At 39.0% G+C, this 22356-nt stretch overlaps 1 protein-coding gene across 2 annotated transcripts in view; it reads left to right on the top strand.

The window, feature by feature from the left end:
- Window positions 1-22356, top strand: part of LOC101165388 (solute carrier family 12 member 5) — a 148137-nt gene that overhangs the window by 108998 nt on the left and 16783 nt on the right. For both annotated transcript variants that reach the window (XM_023954949.1, XM_023954950.1), the window contains exons 4-6: window positions 9940-10086; window positions 20263-20317; window positions 20937-21067. In XM_023954949.1, the coding sequence (XP_023810717.1) occupies window positions 9940-10086; window positions 20263-20317; window positions 20937-21067 (333 nt within the window). The remainder of the gene's footprint in view (window positions 1-9939; window positions 10087-20262; window positions 20318-20936; window positions 21068-22356) is intronic.

The following is a 22356-nucleotide window of genomic DNA, read 5'->3' as shown; positions in this document are numbered from 1 at the left end:
TCACCTTTGACTCATCCATCTTTCCAGGTGTCCAATCAGGCTGACACGCTCCCTGTCCTGTTGCTTTGTGTTTGGCATCCTCATTTAAGTGTAATCACTAAATGTGTTTCTTTGCCAGTTCCCTGCGTACCTTCTGTTTCGTTTCACCTGAGGGGTTGCTTTTTCAACCTCACTGACGATGACCCACAAGGTCAGTGCTCCGACTTTAGTTGAGCCTTTGTCTACAGTTGCTGCAGATGAATCCACCAGAAACACAGTTGATCTCTTAGAGAAAGCTTATAACAACCTTACAGAGGGGAAAAGTTCAAGAGGTGCCACTGAAGTACTTTTAGTTAAGAAGTAAAAGTATTACAGGACAACAAAGTTCAAACCCATGAGTTGTAAAACATTGCTTTTGGAAATCTCTAGATTCCAAACAAATAAATAAAGTTGGTCAAACAAAAAAAATATGAACCAAAGAAAATGTCATAACGGTTTGGTAAAGCACTGTTTTATGGAACTCGCCATCTTTTTTTAGGCATTTCAAGAATATGCTAAAAGCTGGTTTTAGCATGCGCATTTAGCCCATGGTGTTCACACTGGAAATGCAGGGAGGGGCTTCGTCCTCTTTTTGTTGTTCCACTGTTTACTAGTACTTGTCTGTCACCTGCAGCTGGAAGAGGCTTGCTGCAAAATGCTGAATCTCCTGAATATTGCTCCAGCCTTCCTTATTCTTTCACAGCTCTATTACGATATATAAAAGACTTGGTCTCATATAATTCCGGCCGTGCTCAAACCGAAATGATGAATCTCTCTTCCGTAATCAATTTTCAAACGGTCGGCACTTCTGTTAATTAAAAGGGACTCCATCCATACGTCACAACTAAATCCTAGTCCCTGGTTGGTCTTAATTTTTAATCTTCATTCAGTGGCCACGTATTTTGTATGTAGAGCCCAAAAGCTGTCATAGAAATGTGCGTAGCTGCGTGTGAACATGACAGTTTTGAATGCGGCGGCCTGAAACGTGCGATTATGCGCATTAACATGGACTCTTCATCAAACGGGCGTTGTCAAAGGCCGGTGTGAACATAGCCTTAGAGTTTCTTTTTTTGTAATCCCTCTTTGCAGGTTATTGTTCTATACTAGTGTCTTAGGAGAGATTTCTTTTACAGCCTTGTACAATTACTTGCTGTTGAGAAGGGGAAAAAAGTACACTAGAACCTTTCTTTCAAGGGACAATTCTCAGTGTATTGATTGCCCACACAACTCACAACCCTATTTTTTCCCTCCAATATCACTTCAATGAAAATGGTTTTTTGAAAAAAGAGCCTCAACACACTGCCCTTGGAAAAAATGTAGGTAGATATAGTGAACAATAATACAGTTTTGCTGAACCACATAAGGTAAACCAGCATCTTCTGAAGATCGCATCTCATCCGAATTTCATATTACCAGCTGCTGAAGTATAAAGTCTTTCTGTCCAGTCCAATCCTCCCCTGTTACTTCACTCTATTCAGCTCTTTAATTAGTGTGCATGCTGCAGCGAGCTGCTGCGTCTCCAATCAGCAGCCCATTCCACGGACAATCTTCCTATCACCACAAAAGGCTTTCTATTAACGCAGCCTGTAGCATTTCCCTGCTCACACAGCGACCCCTCTGTCTTCCCCCTCCACAACCCCTCCCCTTCCTCCTTTCTCGCACCGCCCTGTTCATCATCGCGCCCTCCATGTGAGCAGGGGGTGGGGGTAAGGAAGGATGAAGAAGGGACACTGAGGAAGAAACTATTCACTTGTCGCAGCGTGAACCCAGATGAAAGCGTCGGCTGGTGAGCGACACGAAGGAGGAGGCTGGAGGTCACACAGGTCAGGACGTGAACCTGTCACAGCTGGCTGGTCATTTCGTCAGTAATTTGGTCTCTGCTGACCTGTTCGGTGTTCGAGGAGGAAGAGCTCTCATTAGTTTAGAGGCAATATGGACTACTTTCATTAAGCATTTACATATTAAGCAAAAGAGTCCAACCTCCTGCAAATGGCTATAAATTTAATCAACAATGAATCAGGTGGCTGCTTCTGCGTGTGACAGTGGTTTCTGTTCAACAGCTCAGAGGTTTACTGCTACATTTGAATGACATCCTACACTCCTCTTTCTGTTAAATTTTAGTATGAGTAATTCAGAAATTAATTTAACTTTCAAGTAAAAAAAGTTATTAAAATATTTTTAAAACAGCCAAACAGAGTGAATTTTATTTGGACCAAATTAATTTTCCTAAACTCCAATAATTTTCTTTCATATTTTATCTTTAATATTATTAATATTATATTAATATTATTTTATGTCTTTCTTTACTGTTGCTTTGAGGTAAAACTTAATTTTTTGGGAATTTTCTTAGATCAAAAATATTTTTTATGTCAGTAAAAAAAAAAACAGCAAATTATTTACATTATTGATTAGACTCAAATGATTTAAAACTTAAACATAAAGCATGTCAAACTCAATTAGTAACAATATGAAAAAAATATACACATAATAATAATAAATAAATAAAACAAGTTTATACAATTTTTCTTTCTTTTTTGCATGCGTCCTGCTGGGTTCTCAGCTTTCTTGTGGCAGTGTGAGTAAAGAATTAAAGTTTTTTAAAGCAAACAATTTATGTAATGTTAATATTAAATATCTAAAAGCTGCTATTTTAAAGCAGAAAATAATCATTTTTAGATGCAGTGGAAATTTTTGAGGCCATAAATGGTTTCATTCAGGTCCATCATGAAACTATAGTTTAACTGAAACCTGTTGCTAATTTAACTATTTTTTGCAAAATACCAGGATAGTGTCTGTGTAATGGAGGTTGTACACACAGAAGCAGTTTCATAACCAGAAAAACTAACCCAATGTTAACATTTAGGAACATGAGTAAAATTCTTTTTTCTCACAGTTTTAATTAGGACTGTGACAGCAGCACTATGAATGTGCTGCTGTTGTCTAATGATCCTTCCAAGAACACATAAGTAGGGACCTTTGGATTATGACACTTCGCTGGAGAAAGAGATGCAATCTGCTGCAATAAATCATGTGAGGACATGAGACCTTTAAATCCAGCCATTTGTTTAATACGGCAAGAAGTTGAACTCATTACTACCGTGATCTGGCTGCTGAATCAAACACCTGCGCATGTTCCATATGCCAGGATTTTCCGCCTTTTATCAGTCCAGAAAGAGAGCATGAGCATTAACTTGTAACTGACTTTCAAAATAATAATAACTTTTATGGGCTAACTCAAAGTTCAAAGAAAAAGAAAGTCCTTTAAAATTAATTTTACTTTCACCAGATCGCATACAGATGGCACAATGAATTCTAGCTCCCACAAAAACTTTCCAAGTAAAAATCCAGTCATTTCTAAATGAGTGCCTCTGCCAGGCATGGTGACATTTGCCATACGCTTGGTGTCCCTGCCTTCACAGCCTAATATTACCCTAACCAAACATTCAGAACCATCTGGTTGTTTTGTGATCACTCTCTATGCTCTGCCTCACCCTTTCTGTCTCAACCCCCAAAGACGGAGCAACCGGTGAAAAATTAAATCCTGATTACCGTTGCTTTATATCACTTGTTGCTGCACAGATAAAAACATTTTTAGGAGGTCACTTATTCCCCCCTACCTGTGACAACAGTAAAGCTAATCAAATGGTTTGCTTTTGCTCTTTTGCAATCAGGTTATGCAGTAAATACAGGTGAACAGAATATCTTTACCCATAAATATTCCACCAAAAGCCTGCAAAGGTCATTTGAAGTTTTTCTTTTTTAATATGCAGTTCAACAAAGGCACAGCTAATGTTTGCCTATTACCTGTGTGCACTCTCATAAGGAAAAACAAAAAAACATGACCACAGGAGGATTCGTTCGTCCGCAGCCGTTCAGGCAGGCTGATGTTCTTTAGCCTTCCCTCTTGCTGCCTGTTTCATAATTTAGCACACCTGACCAAAAACACATTTACGCTATCAGTTCCTGTTTGGCCAGCAGAGCGTGAAGATGGTGTTACACGCTTCCAATCTTCCTCCCTGTTGGTTATTAGCCCATCGCCTTGCATCCCAACTCGCTCCCTCCTCTTCACGCCTTTCTTTCTGTCATGTACAGAGGTAGGAATCGAAGGTCTTTTCCACAAAGTGCATTTGCACTCTTATTTGTTCATTCGGAGAAGAAAACTATGACAGACACTAGAATAATGATAATTGAGTGGTCTGTAATTGACTTTTGGGTTAACTGGGAAGATTTGTCCACTCTGTTATGTTACCGTTTAGGAAACACAATAAGTAACACATTTGGTAAATAACAAATGTAAGATTGTCACTGAATTTATTTCCAGCTGTGAAAAAAAATTCACTATTTTACTTTCAAGTAGATGTTAAATTAAGGTACTTTTGGAGCCGGAGTGGTTTAATCCATATTTGCATCATTAGACATCAAGATGGTTACAAGGAATGACCGTTTATTCACGAAAAAAGTTTAAGTAACAGACTTATGACTCCAGTGACTGGGACTTTGACTGTGTAGATCCAGTCTGGTGAAAGGCTGGTAGTAAGGGCTTGTGCAGCAGGAGGCGGAGAATACAAAGTAGGTTCTACAGCAGATGCATTGAGAGATCCTGTTGTTTTTTTTGTTTTGTTTTTTTTTGCACACACCTGAGCCATCCGTTCAGTGGGATGGCTTCACTTCCCATGGGGTCGGAGCAGCTGCATCTTCCTCGTGCGGCAGAGCCATGCTGGCCTACCTGTGGCTCTGCAGCAGTTTGTGTTCCCTCTGCTCTCTATGGTTCCCTCTCTGGGGAAATCATCACACCCCCGGATCCAAACCCATTAAACAGGCTTTCATTTTGTGTGGTTGTGTGTGTTTGTTTGTACTCTGTGACACCTCAATGCTGGCTGGGCCTGCACTCCCCATCTGCAAACAAGGTATTGAAATACCAATTTAATGAAAAATTAACAAGGTGGCCTCCAATAATCATCCCATCTTTTCCCCTTACATAATAGAGATGAGTGTAAATCTGTTACTTTGTTTTGTTCCCTTACCAACAAATAATGTGTTTTTCCTACAGATCACCAGATTTGTGTTTCAGTTTGTTTACATGTGTTGTGTTTGGGTTTTTTTAGTCTTTGTTTTTTTTACTCTGCGTGTCATGTAGCAACCAGGTTTTTTGGCATTCAGACATTGTCTCTCGAAACCATCCTGTTGTTGAATCTGGATTATAATTTCTTTCTCAGCTGAGGGCTTCCAGAGGCTCTCCTACCGCGGGCCAACAAATGAGGTCTGCTTCATTGTCCTTCTCTTTTGTTAAGGCAGCAGGCAGGAAAATGGCATTTTGTAGTCTGAAGAGGGTTAGTGGCTATTTTGGTTTCATCTTTGTCCTTTTCACTGTCGAGGAGTGAAAACTCGTATTTGTGGCGACGATACAAAGCAGCATTTGCCAGCTTCTGGGGACAGATCAGAGTGATTTGGGTTATGATCAGTCATCCATTGCTTTCAGTCTGCCAGGACAGAAACACTTCACTTTCAAGCACTCTTGATCTTTTATGCCAAACAAATGCACAGACATGCTTTTGTCTGATACAGTCCAATCCAAGTTTAAACAAAAATATGGAGCAATCTTTGTAACTTTTTTAACTTTTTATTTTATATTAAACATAGCAGTCTGTAGAGTTTCTTTTCCTCGAACAGCACACAGGTTATTTATAAAAAAATAAAAATAAAAAATAAAAACCTACCTTTTATATTACAAACTGACCTGAGTGTGCTCTGTGCTGCAGCAGCACTTTGGTTAATAACAACGAAATGCTGACCGCAGGGGTACCTGTCTGCCTGCAACACCTGACTGCTATCATTTATTACATTGCAGGTCTCTGTAGGACCCGCCTGTGGAAGTGCATTTTAATTACAGCACTGTTAATAGATGAGGTAGAAAAGACTTTTGAAGGTGAAACGGGTGATTTTGTTGACTTTAGGGACACCTAAGAAAAATTGAACCAACTTAAACGTTTGTGACTTAGTCAATATGTTAGATTTGAAATATAAGTAAACAATCCACACATAAAACATATGTGTCTAAACAGATGAAAGAGGTCATGGATTAAAAAAAAAAACATCACTGATGCCCTTGCAGATGATGAAAAATGCTCTCTGGCACGCACTGAAGGGCACAGTCACAGTGAGTCACAATCTGATTTACATACCATAGACAACAGACAGACAGTGTAGATGATTATCATATCATCGGGGGATGCAACAGAAATGAAGGAAGTTTATTCTCAGCTGCTCTTTTGAAAGACTGCTTACTGGGAGGAGCTGCAGGAACGGGACGTTTGGTGTTGATGGCAAACCATATGCACTAATGCTCACAACATCAGCAAATGTGACCTTAAAGTAAATGTAAATGCCACTAACGTACAAACAATTTAGGTGCCTACTGTTTGGAATAATGTCTCTCTGCAGCACATGGAATTATATGTAATTGTTGTGGGACAACAGGCAACTTGGGGTTTGAAGGAATGGAATCTTGACTTGGGCCGCAACAAACATAGAAAAACACTCACAAAAAATTAATTAAGTCAATATTTATAGAATTTCTTTTAATTGTCTATTAGTGTAGTCCAGAACCAAGCATTATTCTCTATTACAAAGTCCAGAGCTGAATGGTTGTTAGAGAATAAAACCATCAACTTCTTACAGGAAACCAGGCAGAATATACGAGGCTTTTTGGCCCTCAATTCCTGTGCAATCACGGAAGAGTTCGATTAGTTATCGATTCAAAGGTTCCCTCCAGACTTTACGAGCACCAACAGCTCTATAGAACAGTGTATTTTAATTTAATGAGGAGCTGTGGGTGACTCCATATCCATTCCTGTCATTAACCCTGGTTAGGCGCTGATTGTTTTATGTTTATTAAAAACTTGTGTCGCATATTAAACATTTAAGGACGTAAATAATATTTTTCTAAATTACATGTTGTGTTGGCTCATATAAAGTAATTGGTCTCACAGCTGAAGTTCTAGGTTTGCTAATTAGAAGTGTAAGCGGGTGTTGTCTTGTTTACGTAAAGGAAATTGGAGGATAATTGCATTTGCTTGACCTGTTTGGACGTGCTTTTTGTGCATGCAGATGTAGGCCTTGCTCTCTGAAAACAAAACATTATCAGTCTTCTAAAAAGTTTATCGTGATCGCATTTGTTTTGAAAAATCAATGTTCATTGCAGCACAAGGATTCATTTTTTTTAAAGTATTTTTCTTTTCAATCTGTATGGATAAAATAATAAACATCTATCATAATGTGTAAATTTAGAGGCAGTTTCAAACGTTTTATACCTTTTAAACTGTCTATGAAGTGCTGATAAATGTTAACTACCCCTTTTTTTAAAGTTCCACTCCAATCATATTTTGATCTATTTTAAAAGCGTTCCCAGCAGTCTTTAATTATTATGTAATTTTTTGGCAAAATCTAAAACCTATGTCATATCCAAGGACATAGTTTCTGCAGAGCTGCAAGAGTTTGTTAGAAATTTGCATGTTGTGGACCAGTCCGGTCATTTCCTATGATCCCTTTGTTTATTTACACATTCTTTAGTTATCTTACAGTCTCTCACAGGCTCAAGCTAAAATCAGCGGTGCAACAAAAATGGCAATATTGCAGCTATCCAGCAGTACGGTTATGAGCCAGATGCCAGCTCGGAGGAGGACAACAAAGTCATGGATCTATTTGCCTGCAAGTGGATGGAGTGGAGCAGGGAGCTTGTGGCCCGCCGATTGGAATGTAGTGTCTACTTCAAGCTTTTTCAAACAGCATTGTTTCATCTGCTCCTGATTCACCACGATTTGAATAAAGTCAAGTCAGCTTTATTTGTCAAAAATACTGTATAGACATGATATACAGCCCAGATGAAATTTCTTTCCTCTCAACCCATAGTCCAAAAAGCCTATAATAATAATAATAATAATAATAATAATAATAATAATAATAACAGTAATCTAAATAGGTCACTGCAAAAGTGGCAATGAGATAAAGTGACAACAGTGCTAAGAAACAGTAAGTAGAGATGATGTTCTGATGCTGGTGGAAAAGTTTTCAAGTTTAAGTTCTTAGTAGCGGGGGGTGGGGGCAGATGGGGGTAGGGCTGGGAGGAAGTTGAGTTTCCTTACTTCCTGGTGGAGGAAACTGTCCTTGAGACTACTGGTTCTGGCCTGGAAACTTCACAGTCTCCCTCCTGATGGTTGCAGAATGAAGTGCAATGGGTGTGATGGTCACCTGCAATACTAAAGGCTTTGCTGGTGAGGTGAGAGTGGTAAATGTCCAAGAGGCCAGTGGGAGAAATGCTGCTTTAATTTCTTATGTTCTTCCTCGAGAGAAAAATGCCTCAAGAACATGTTATTGAAAAACACCATTTTCATTGGAGCTTATGTAATGTTCTTTCTATTTTCAACAGTAATCTACAGAGTTTTCTGATGTGACAGTGTTGCATAAAACCTAAACAGACTGTCAAACGCGGCGTAATGCGATTAAAAAAATCTCAACTCCATTAAACACTCTTGTAACCTTGTCTACAGATTAAATAGCTGCTTGTCTATTTAAATGGTTCTGACTGAACAGGTTTTGGGACGTTTGCCATTTAACTTGCTCTCTTCATGTGAAGCTGTTTGTTGCGTTTTTATCCTTTTTTTTTCTTAAACTGTTTTTATCAGTGAGGACATATGATTTAAAACTTGCTCAGTAATATAAATTCCAACTAGGTGGACACACTGGTCTTTGTTGATGCGCTGTGTTTTGTGGATCTTTGGTTATAGTGTGCAGTTTTAGTCTCTGAAAAGTGTCATTACTGCATTTTGGTAGAAAAGGTCAACTTTGAGCGGGAAGGCCTTGAGCAGGGGATGGATGTTTTTGCTTTGTGGAATGGTCAGGGTCAAGGAATGGTCATGTTTAATATTTGCCAATACAATAAAAGACAAAAGTCTTCAGGAAGGAAGTGAAGCCTGTTCATCAATGGCAATTATGATAGAATGCAAGTTGAGCATCAAAAGTATCACTGGCTGAATTAAACAGGACACCTTGAAACTAATTCTGGTTCTGTGCAGGGAACAGCTTTTTAAAAACAAAGAGCGCTCTGCTACAAATCAAACCACAACAAATTCATCTACCCAAAACCTGAACAATGTCTTCTAATATCAGCATTTCTTTATTTTGCGGGTTCTAAGTATCATTTCAGACTTCAGGTCACAAACTTCTTTTTAACGACATCTGAGAATAAAAAAAATCCAAGAGAATGCAATGCAGAATCTGCAGTCTAACAAAATTGTTTTGACTTCACGATTCTTTAAATAAAAGTATTTATTAGCAGATTTTTTCACTTTAAACCCAAACAAATGAAAAAAAAAAGGTTAGAAGATAAACTTTCTAAAGCCCAATCCTAAACCCCAAAAAACACAGGCCGAAGTGCTACTCCATCAGAAAGTATAAATTACATCACAATTCTGCTTTTACGGTAATATCTGTTGGATACTTATTTTGCCTGGATTTATGTTGCGTTTTATGAGTGTTGTCACGGTCCCTTTTGCTTGTTTTAAAAAAGCCGGGGACACTTCAGCTGCAGCAGGTCTGCATTACATGCTTCCCAGCACACACAGCTGATGTGTTTGGCTTTCATGGAGACTTGTCTGCCAGAATGTAGCAGGAATCAGTCAGTTAGTGCAGCACAGCTGACTACTGAGCCTTGCAGCAGTGTGACGAATGAAGCATTCAGTCTGAATGTCTTGTACTCTGTAAAATAAAGTTCAACATTACCATTACGTAAAAAAAAAAAAAAAACATCTTTATATTCTTTAATTATATTAAAAGAAAAGGTTTCCAAAGATGTAAGAATGTCTATTTATGAATATTTTGGCAAGATTTATTTTTAAGAGATATATTGTGATGTTTTTTTTCCAGGCACCCCAGCTCGGTACTCTGATGGGTGTCTATCTTCCATGCATCCAAAACATCTTTGGAGTGATCCTCTTCCTAAGGATGACGTGGTTGGTGGGAATTGGAGGCGTCATCGGTACATTCATCATCGTTTTCATGTGCTGTACCACGGTAAGTCTTTCATTTAAGACCAGGTTAGTCCTGAAGACCCCAATTTAGTAGACCATCAATTAAAGGAAAGTAGAACATGAGAGTTGCTGATCTGTACAAGTCTGCTCATAGATCTATGCTTCCCTGTTAGCAGTATAACATTCTGAATACCCTTCCTAAGAGCTGTAAAATATTTGACAAACGCTTTCTAGACAGTCACAGTAAACATTTAGTGTACATGTCATATTTACACACTTTCATGAATTGTGCCGCATTTTAAAACTGTTGGGATTGTTCACTAATGACAATTTCTGTTAAGACTAAGGTTGGACCACCAAACTGAGAAACGTAGGGGTCAAATATTCTGTTTGTACCAGTGACCATATATGAGAACTGGACTGCTCTACTAACTGTTTTTAACATGTTATGCTAATCCTAATTTCTTTTCATATTTTGTCCATATTGTAAGTAATTCAAGTTATGGAATGACCAATCAGATGCCTTAAAAAAGTACTTGGTTCCCGCTGGCCCCTCAGACTGAATGTTTGAAAGGCTTTTGATAAACTAGACATTAATATCAGATTACCATTCAGAAACCTTTGTGTGACCTTAGGGACACCAAGAAAGAGTTCATACTTGAATGACAACCAATACTCTCCTAGAGCACAGACTTTGTGACTTTCCGACCTCTGGGTAGCTTTTTAGTCCGCATTCTGAAAGTTGGCACATATATTAAAGTTTTTCCCTGAAGGTCTAACAGTATAATGATGGTGAGTTTTTAGAAAGAACAAGCAGTTAAGGAATTTCCCTTTATGTAATAATAAGTCTTCTGATTCTGATTCTGAATGTCTTTTCTGTGACAATATTACAGTATCCTATACTTTAAAGGACCCATTTTGAGCATGCAGCATTCCAATGTTTTAATGGATATTCTGGATATACATATACTTACTCTATACGACAGTTTCTTTGTGAACAAGCACAAGTGTCGAGATGCATCCGTCTCGCGCGCTTTCTTCTTTCACTGATATTTTATGTGCGCTAAGGCAGATCTGTACGTTGGAATGCCTAAGTGTTTGTGCAACCTAGATTCTCCTCTACCACAGAGTGTATTTATAGAACAACCCCCACAAATCCCAGCCATGGCAAAGTTGCCTGCACAGACGCACATCCTTTCCAAATCATGTTTCTGTGTGACAGTATAAAGCAGGCTTTGAAATGGTAAACAGAGAGAGCGCAGTTTGTTTTATGTTGTTTTTGTGTAGAAATGTTGAGTACAGCACAAGTATTGCAAAATTATTATTATTATTGTTTAGAATATGCTCATATCTTGTTCTTTTGGTAAAAGTTGTTAAAATGTATTTTATTTTTGACATTTCAATGTTACAAACAAGTCGACTCCATTTCGTTGGAAAGATTTCTTTTCAAGCCCTTGAAAAAACATGGTCTTTCATTGAATGCTAAGAATAGAGCAGAAAAATAAGACTTAAAGATCAAAGCTAGATTAGACCTAATTTGACAGGAGGCCAGAAAGCTCACAGAATTACCTTTCTTGCTCTATTTCCTGAGCTCACACACACAGAAACACAAACACATGCACATTAACTTGAAGGTTTCAGTGCAAGTACCAAACGGCATATGTTTAAACCGTCAAAAATATTTTTTCTTGTGTTTTTTTTCTCTAGCCACACATACTGACACACACACACACACACACACACACACACACACACACACACACACACACACACACACACACACACACACATACATCTATTCTCAGTCTCACATGCTCATAGCAGAGCCCTGGGGCGATAAGCCTCAGCATGAATGGTGTGTGAGAAACCCCCGCCTCTCTCCTTCTGAGCTTCTTACATAACACATAACCACCCAAACCTCTGGAGGCTGCTTGTGTGTGTCTGCATGTGTGTGTGCCTCGCTTGCATGTATGCAATGATCCCCACCTGACTGAAAGCCACAGGGCTTGACTTGTAAAGGAGTCACGCATTCTGCAGAGCTTGATAGCAAACAGCATGACCCCATATTTTATTCAAATGATGGGATAACTCTGACGGCGCGCATTTCATTAGGCGCTCAATCTCAGCTGCACATATCCGCTGTTGACGAACGCTCACCCGGTTATTTGTTTGAGGGAGCATTAATAAAGCTCAGCACTCCTCAAGACTTTGGGAATCTTTATTAAAAGAAGAATGTACCCGTGTGAGCACCTGCTTTGACATTATCTATGAATTTACACACAAAACCGGCAGTCAGAGCACTCCAGCTTTCTCTTTGCCATTTTATTCAAACATCTGTTGGGTTTAGTGTTTATATCCCGCATAATGAATGCAGAAAAGCCAGAAAGGCAGATGAGATTTAATATTCTCCATGCAAATGAATCTGTTGTTTTGCCTTCGTCATTACTTCCAGGTCTTGACACTAAATGCTGCTGGATTAAGGGCTGTCTGCCCTCGGTCATAACTCATTTAAATGCTAAGTGTTGCCGTCCGCTTCTTGCCCTGTTTTACCTTCGTCTGCCTTTCTCAGACCTTTTCGCCGTCCCCTCATGATCAATTTCAGCTCAATGTGTCAATTTCAAAGATAGATTCCCTTAATTTTTAATTAATAAACTTGACCTTCATGAGTGTCCCCTCATAGATTCCAAGTGAGAAAAAGCACACCCACATTAAATATAAACTAATAAAGTATTTTCAAAACTATTCTCTGTTGATGTAATGAAGCATGGAAATGAAGGAGCCTCTAAAGGCAGAATCAAACTTCTATGCCTTTCCAATAGAGTTTCATCTCTGCTCTGAGGTCAGTTAAGGTCACAGCAGAGCTCACTGGCACTTTGGGTGAAATCACCCAGTACGTCCCTAAAATCAGAGTGTGGGAGAAGAAGACTGCTCCTCAAAATGTTTGTGTTAGATTTTGAGTTGCATATAACATTGAGTTTGGGTTTGCTCACATTCAGACAGTTTTTGAGGAAAACTGTCGGTTTGTCTGATATGCAAGTCATGTGCTGTTGTACCCCATGTGGATGGAGCAGATGGTTAGGCAGCCTAATCTCAGGCTGTCTGCTGGCATGTTCAGAAGCCTGAGGCCTGTGGCTACATGCGAGTTTGGAAGCACTGACTCCAGGTTGAACAGAGAAGATGGCATGGGAGAGAAAGACTCACACCGTCACCATGTTAACCCGCCCACATAAAACTGAAAGTGGGACAATAAAATAGGCTACAGGCTCTGGGTCATTGGGAAAAAGATACTGGCAGCAGAATAGGGCAGCTTTACTGCCTGTCCGCAGATTCGCTGGTGAGTCAGACATGAGGTCACTGGAAGAGTAAATTAGCCTTTAATTGTCAAAACAGAATAAAATTGGAAGAATCTTTTCTTCTGTCCTAACTTTTGCTACTTTTCTATTTTTATGGTTAGACCTACAAAGAAAGATGGAGACTTTGATCATCTTTACCTTTGATAACTGATGTTAATGTGAACATATCCGTCTGTTTTCATTGTTGGAGCACTTTCTAGGAAAATCATTTGTCAAAGTAAAGTGATTAAATTAAATGTGACATGTCAGTCCACCCCATCCCCCACCCCACCCTTTTTTTACTTATGTGTCACTGCCAGTGATAAATGCCAAAACATATATATTCTTTGTCTTTTCTTAAAGCTGCTTGTCCTTGATTTTCATTTAAGGCAAACAAAGGCAGGAGCCTCATTTTTAGCTTGCAAATGCAATTTTTTTTACTTAGATTTGGATCTGTTTTTGCTGTAAATCTAGCTAATTATATCATGAAAAAATCAGAAAGAGCTTGAAAAAAGATGATGTCATCTGGAAATAATAGTTGCCTTAAAGATGTTGTGCTTTACTTCTATAGCTAATGTTTCTACTTTCTCATTGGCAAACACACTATGATAAATGGCAGATTAGTTTTGTTCTGAAAGTAGATTTGAGCAACAATCACAAACACTTTCTTTTCAAGTGTCATAGGAAAGAAAGAACAGCCATTTTCTTTGTTTTTCACATCAATTGTGATGAGCAACAAAAAACAAATTAGTCATGTAAAAATCCAAACAGCCATTTAAAGAGTTATGTTGTTTTATCCATTCAATTCAAATTCTTACTGCACAATCTTTGTATCAAGTGTCTCACTCTAAAATGTTGTTGCGCAGCAGCATTTTCCTTCAATCAGATCCAGTTTAGAAGTAAGAACTTCTAAACTATAACATTTGGACTCTGCTTAAGGTTTGCCTGCCAAGCTAAATCCATATTAGGAATAACTGCAGTTTTAGGACTAAGGAAGTTCAAAAATGTTCCCAAATTTGTTTCTTTTTTCTTCTTTTCTTATTGAGAAGTCAGAAAATGAGCTCAGGCAATAAACTTGCCAACAGTAAATTAGATTACCGCTATTTGCTATCGCATTTCATGGTATAGCAAACTCTGATTTGATAATAATACAACATTAAAGGGTAGTTATTACTGATACTGATGTGCAAGCCCTAATGGCAGCTGATCTGTTCATCTTGTTTATGAAACGCGTGTTGTACAAAATTAAAGAGGGAAGGGGAGGTAAAGAGAAAAAGGGATGAAGAAAAAAAGACAGACTGTTCTCAGATTAACGCTTGTTAGTATTTCATGGGCAGCAAGCTCACGTCTTTAGCAGTGAAGAGCTTCTGCTGCAAGGAAATGATAATGGTGTTGAGCCTGAACCCCAAACCAGACGCAGTATGCCTGACAGCATCTATGTTTGAGGGATTTTGTCTGCATTTTTCTTTTGCAAAGTTGAAAGTTAAAAGACTTCAAGTACTGAGTGGTACTTAGGCATTTCAAGTGCAGCTGTCATTTCTGCAAAGATGAATATCTGAAGCTGGAAGGTTTTCATAGGACTGCAACCAACTCGGGGTCCTTTACAAGATTCATTTTAGCCGAATCTCACACGATGCCTAATTCAACAACACATCCAAATCTCCCAGAATATATCCAGGAAAATGAATGACTGTTTAAAAAAAAGCATCTAACTTCCAAAAAAATATTCTGAGACAGAGGTAGCCTTAAAATACATTTATGTGCCTTTATCTGCAGAATGTACACACAACCTTAAAACCATGTTTTAAGAAAAACAAGGAATGTATAGTCCTGAAAGGCTTGTGGTTAAATAGTTTACAGAACTAAAGAATTGCAAAATTTTCTGCTGTTGCAAAGGGCATTGACAAGATGGGATGGATTATCCGTGGAGTAACATGGGGCATTTCAGCTCTTTCAACATCAGACACTTTCATCCATGCGACCCCCACTGAGGTTGATCACACCCCAGCTGGTGTTCCAACAGCAACCACCCATGAATCAGCCCTCTGAATCCACAGTCACCTTGTGGTCTTCTCTGTAGCTCCACACACAGATCCGATAGCCCTCTTCTTAACCACTTCTTTTACGCCCGAATAGTTGAAGACTTTGCAGGATGAATGCCCTGAAATATTTGAAATATAAGCCCACTTCTTTTGACTCAGCCCCACTTCAATCATTTCTTTACAATGTCCTGGTACTTCAAGTGTTTTTCTTTGTTAGACTTTTGAATTTGCTTTTTCTACTGTGAGTTTAGCACAATCAGCTGTGGTGCCGCCATTACATACATTTTCTGCCGCCACCTTTACCGCTTGGTCCCACCAATAACTTTATGCAAGAGCTCTTCCACAGCTGCTCGTCAGGATCCATTTTTCAGATCCTAGTTGGCCTGCTGGTGTCTCACTCTTGCCTCGTTGTTTAATGGAGATGGCTAGACCTGGCAAGGGGTTAACACCCTGGACAAGAGAATGGACACAGAAGAAATCATAGCACCTGACATTAGCCTATGTCATTTTTGCCCACCGGCTACCTTGATGCTTTGTCCAAATCACTCGTTGCCTAAGCCCCACTGTATTCCTTTGCTTGCTCTTCCTCCACCCATGCTCAGACCTACTGGTATTCTAAATTTGGTGGTGTTTCTTCTGGCCTCAGACTTTGCCTGTTAGTCTTAAAAACTTAAGCAAGCTTTACTAGTGGCCCATGTACTCACCAGCATCTTTAGAATGCGGTGTGCCTAACCATCTTGTCAAGAGCTGAAAATGAAGAACACCAGGCTTAGTGCCGGAAACTTTGACATTTAATAAATGAATTTGAACAAGACAAAACCCATGGAGCAATAAAAAGGGGACACAGCAGAAAAGATGAGCTGACAATGAGGACCTGAAAACCAGACACTTATGTACACTGAGGTTAAGTAATTAAATGAAGACAAGCTGTGAATGATCAACCTGAACCTGGTGAGACTGACAAAGAAAACAGAACATGACAAGAAAACACCACAAAAACCCGAGCACAGAATCCTCACACATCTATGCTTCTCTCTTTGCCCTGCACGTCCTCGCTGTCCTCCATACCTCCATATTGGCTGATGACATCTTTTTGTCCTGGTAATCCCTTTACTGAGGGGCATCACTTGTTCTTGGCATGACATGTTCTTTAGTGAAACCACTGAATGGAGGCTAAAAGGCTTTACTTGACCCATAGAGTTTTGTACCAATAAAGTTGCAAAAACAAAAAAAACAGTCTAACCTACTGTTTTACTTAGATAGTCATGAGATCTTCAGTTAATATATGTAATCTCACCATATATAATACTATCACATATTTGGTTTAATTGTAATTTTCTTTTCTAATAAAGTGTGCTATAACTGAAAAAACCTATAACTTTGTTTATTTAACAAAACATATGACACAATGATGCAATATTACCATGCATCGCCTACCCAATTTCTTTATTTTTAAATTACCACTTACAATGCAAACTCAGGTGTTTTAGTCAGCATTCAGGAGTCCGCTAACTCCATGTTGGGAAAATCAGTCCTCCGGTTATAATATATTTTAGACAGACTAAAATAGATCAGAGATACTTAATGCACAGTGCTACATTTGACACATGCATGGCTCATTAGCTTGAAAGCTTCTTCCCAGCTGTCTTGCACAGTGGAGGAGGAGTAATGATTTGGTCTTCTTCTGCAGCCTACAGCATAATTTGGGCAAAATTAGCCATGGAGTCAGTGGCGATATGGAATTCAGTTCCTCCTTGATGATGTGTCCTAATCCTCTTAGACTGTCCTAGCTGTCTACATCAGTCCATCGCTGCCTTCCCTTTACATCTGCGTAGAATTCTCTGATTAGGTATGCAGCTGGTTACCTTTGCATGGCCGCTTCCCACATCAGATAAAACACTTAAACAATTACTGTCTTATCTGCAGTGATGGGAGAAGGGCTTGTGGCCTCATTATGACCAGATTAGACAGACAAACAGTGCTGGGCACACTCGTCAGTTCTGATCATCAGCCCACCGGGCCCAAAGGTGACACTAACCACATTATAGTCTTCACAAAGAAGAATGTAATGTGCTTGTGTCTTGTGGCTGAAAGTAGCTTACATAACAGAGGGTTTAATGTCGAAAGCAGGAGTAGTCATAAAAGGAATATTCCTATAAAAATATAGTTAAGGTTGTTGTCAAGTTTACTCAGCAGGAATGAACACAGTAATCCTGTTTTTATGTATGAACATTTTTGGAAAAGACACGTTTGCATATTGTGATGAAGGCAGAGCTTTGTCGCAGTGTCAAAAGAAAATTAGGAGCTTTTGGAAGGGGGTGCTGTCTCAGAGTAGCCTCTTTTCCCATCTCCTCATGCTTATCTGTCTGCCTTTTTCATGGAAGACAATGGAGAAGACACTCAGAAACTGAGCTGTGTCATTCCAAGGAATAATGAAATGTTAACGCCACCTTTGAACTGTCAAACACACCGTGTTTCTTTCTCTGTCTCAGTCACAATCACAGCTTTGCACTTTTATTTTTTTTTAGGCCTGTTCTTTTGCTTTCTGCACACATCTCTGCCTCTCCTTTCTCTGCAGGGCTGTGGTGCAGGCTGTCAGTCTCATAGGCAGCTCCACTCAAGCATGCCCTTGCTTTCCTCGTGATGCTTTTCTTCCACCCAAGTACCACACTTTCATTAGAGTTAGAGTCAAAGAGGAAGAACGCTTAAGCATAGCTGTAAACTGTCAGCTTCTCTTTACCTCCATACTGGGGTTTATAACTTTGAAACATTTCAGGATTTCATTTAATGTCACTAAAAATGTTAGGACTTTTTTTATTATTATTACGTTGCTGTGACTCAGGGAATTTTTACCTACGTCGCCTTTTTTTGGCCTAGACAAAACTTTATTATGAATTTTTGTTGTTTCTAAATGCTGCCATGTTGCCTAGGAGTTTATCAGACTAAGTTTCTTCAGACTAGAGTTGAGGATCAATGCCAAACTACTAGGGATGGACCAAATATTCAGCAGCTAAATATTGATAAAAAATGATGTTCAGCTTAGGTGGGAATGAGGCCGAATAGTGCCAGGTGACGCAATCAACGTCCATCGGCGCTCTAGCGCCTACTTTAAAATGTCAACTGTGTTGAAATATTTCAAAGTTCTTGACATCGATATAAGATCTGCAGTTTGCAGTGGCCGCTAAACTAAATTGTTGCGAGGTTGTTCATTAGCCAAAACCACATCTGCATTATAAAAGCTAAACACTAGGAACTGCATGAGGAATACGATAAAGAGCACTAAAAGGAACACTAGCGGTGTTAGCCGCAGTGCGACGTGTTTGAAAAGATGAAAAAAATTCACAAGGGATCAATGTTTTGTGTGAAGGCATAGCCTTATATAAAGGAAATGCACGAGCACACTTACTGGAAAGCCTTGAATGAATTTAAAATAAACATTTGTTTTATTTGAAAAATTGTGTAAAATGTATTCTAGGCTATTACTGCAATATTTAAAATATAAAGACAAACTCAACACCTTCATTTGATATTCGGTCACTATTCGATATTCGGCAAAGCTTTTTAATTATTATTCAGCTTCGGGCAACAATGTTCACTTCGACGCATCCCTACAAACTACCACATTGATTTGAGTTTGAATTACAGGTTTACCATTGAATTTATTATCAGTTCAACAAAATTTGATCAAATATTTATCTATATGTCAAAAATCTATTTAAAAACTTGTTTTGTTATAGCAGGGGTCTGCAATCTGAGGCTTCAGAGCTAGATTTGTCTTTTTTATACCTCAGTTGTTGCTCTCTGGTATTAAGAAAAAGACTGATAATTTGAATAAATATTAAATTACTTAGTCAGGGGAAGCACAGATTCTATTCTGGGCTGTCAAATAGCATCTAGTTGTTCTCATAATGATAAAAAAATGTCATGTTTGACCAGGTTTTTTCTTGCATTTTTAATTCAAGGGTACCTTATTTTGAAAGGAACTTGGATGTGCCGCTGTCAAAAGTCATGAAGCTAAATTTGTTATTAATAGAAAATGATAAGACTATTATAATTTAACTATTATAAATATTTAAAAGCTACATTTTCTATAAATAAAGTGTATTTTCCTAAATGTTGATGTGAGTATTTGCTGCTCTCGCTGGGTTTTGGTCAGTAAGGAACTGGTGTTAAAGGATGGAGACCCCTGGGAAGGGACATGTTTTCACATGGTTTATGCATAAACTGAACACATTTGGAATTTAAAAATAATAAAATGATGAATCTTTACATTAAAACTAAAAAAAAGCCATGTTTTTGCATTACTTTAACACTTGTTGCATCAATTTGATGAACAGATAATTCAGAAAACGTGTGCACTCAAGTGACATGCTTTATTTAATTCATCTCCATGTACATTCCAGACACATCAAAGTCTCAGCCTCTGCTGTACTCTCAGTTTAGTGATAATTACCTAATGTAGCCTGTGGGTACAGTCGGGTTCACTGTACCCACAGGCACGTCAGCATTCATTGCCATCATGAGTGTTTTCTGCGCGCTGGCATAAGCATTTAGTTCAAACCACAGCTGCACCTTCATTCTCTGAGTTTCATAGCTACAACCAGAGGAGTCTTTAATGCTTTTTCTCCTGTTCTTTTTGTTACATGACTATTTGAATGCGATGGAAATAACAGACATCTTTTCTGAATCATGTTTATTAGGATTTAGTGAACAACTAAACACAAGGCATTAATGAACAGGACTTTTGGGATTTTTCAAGCCAAATAAAGCTAAGGAAAGGCCGCTTCCTCATAGAATCTAATCTGATAACACGATCTACTTTTGTTCCCTTCCCTCCCCACGTAGACCATGCTGACTGCCATCTCGATGAGCGCCATCGCCACCAATGGAGTAGTGCCAGGTGGGTGAGCATACGCCGGCACCACAGAGTCATCACCGTTTGAAGCTGTCTACTTCTAAATTTCTCTTTTCCCTGATTGCCTTTGGCACATTAATCCACGCACAGCTTGATTTCTTCAGAAACATTATGAGCTTTGAGTCTGCGATCTTGTGCACTTTGCCGTCGTCATCGCACAACATTATTTACACAAAATAAAGCATCAGCCAAATGCCTGTCGTGGGCATCGAGATCTGCACATTGCAATCGATATGAAGCCACAATATGCACGCATGCATTGCAGCTATATTTTGTAGAGTGGAGTTATGTTGTAATGACGGCCTGCGTCCTATCGGATACTGTTCAGGAGGGCAAATTACAGGCTTGCGAGGGAGCAAGGATCTACAAACCAATTATAACTGTCTGCCTTATAACTGGAGGCAGACAGTTGCAGCTGGAAAGTGCTGATTAAGCTCTATTTATCCAAGGTCAATTATTTAATTTGCATGTGTCTGCACTCAAAAACAAATGTTCAATGTTAGGATTAGAGTGGTAAATTGATGTATTAAAGATTAAAGTTGAACCAAGCAGTTGTATACTGTGTTGGCTCAAACTGAATTCGCTGGATGTTTTTTGTGTCTAGCTGGGGGCTCCTACTACATGATCTCCCGCTCGCTGGGCCCTGAGTTTGGGGGAGCTGTGGGGATCTGTTTCTATCTGGGAACCACCTATGCTGGAGCCATGTACATCCTGGGAGCCATCGAGCTACTCCTGGTAAGAAACGCCCCCTCCTCATTGGATCGTGGCCATGTGTGTGTCATTTACAAGGACAAAACCATCATTATGTCACGTCTTCCTTGTAGGAGTGGATTTACTGCTGCTGCGAGACTTTAATGAAGCAGCTGGGAACACAAGAACGTAACAGCAATGTGTGTGGGAGCATAAGCTAGTTATTTCTACTTCTACGAAGTCTAAAAAAATATTTTAATCAGGCTGAGTCATTAAAACAGCAGGTTTCGCCAGTTGTTTTGTCATTCTGTCAGCCTAAATTAACAGGAATTTGTTGCAATGCATCTTTCTCTGTTTTCTTATTGCTCCTTCTAACGCTTATTGGGTTTATGTATGCTTATTTTTGCTTTAATCCCGCCTATAAACCTACGATTGGTTTAGATTTCTGTTTATTTGTGATGTACCAACAACCAAGAAGAGCCAGGAAAGTGCATGTGAATGGCATGTGGAATATTGATCCGTTTACTTACGATCACAGTCCAAAGAAACATGACTGATCACACAGATCAGTGTATTATAATAGCCTTTGCTGTGCTTCAGATTTTGATATTTTGTAGGGTTTGTATTTTAGCTTCAGAGTTTAAGTTCCTCAGAATGAACTCTAATTATTTAAATACGTGCCATCCTGATTCGTCCTGCATGGCCTTCATCTCTATCCTCTTCCTCTTTCTCATCTCATTCTGCCCTCTACCGTACATCTCTCCCTCTGCAATCTGCAGCTCTGCAAAGCTTATGGGGTAATTATATAAACGCCGCATTACCTTGAGATCAAAGCCCTCACAGAGGACCAAGATCATTCCACGGAAACGCTCTCAACACTTCTGATCCACTACTAATTTCTGCTATTCTTAACTCATTTGATGCCATTTTTATTTCCTGTGTTCTCCTGGTTGCACGAAACGGTTTAACCGTGGCTGAAGGTTAATTCTGTCTTCTGGGTGAGCGCTAGCTTAGTTTTCACTGTAAAATTCAAAACTGCTTTGAATCTGTTTACTCCTTCCAACCAGGCCAAGAACACAAGTTGAAGCTGCTATTTTAGGAAGCATGAATGCTTCACAGTGAGGCAGGAGATTTGTTTGCCTAGTGATATGTTGTTATTAGCATCTGACCAACTTCTTCAGCCAAAAATCCAAAGACTTTGCTTGCTCTTTTTTTACATTTCTGTAAAATCCTATGGTAACTGACCTTTTTCTGGTCCTAACCATATGCTTGTATGATTCCTCCACAACAGCTTTGATGTGAATCATTTAACGCTGACTAGAGACACTGATGGG

This window comes from Oryzias latipes, chromosome 5 (assembly GCF_002234675.1).
Source record: "Oryzias latipes chromosome 5, ASM223467v1".
Classification (NCBI taxonomy): domain Eukaryota; kingdom Metazoa; phylum Chordata; class Actinopteri; order Beloniformes; family Adrianichthyidae; genus Oryzias; species Oryzias latipes.
The sequence above is the reverse complement of the archived record's forward strand: the minus strand, read 5'-3'. Positions and strand labels throughout refer to the sequence as shown.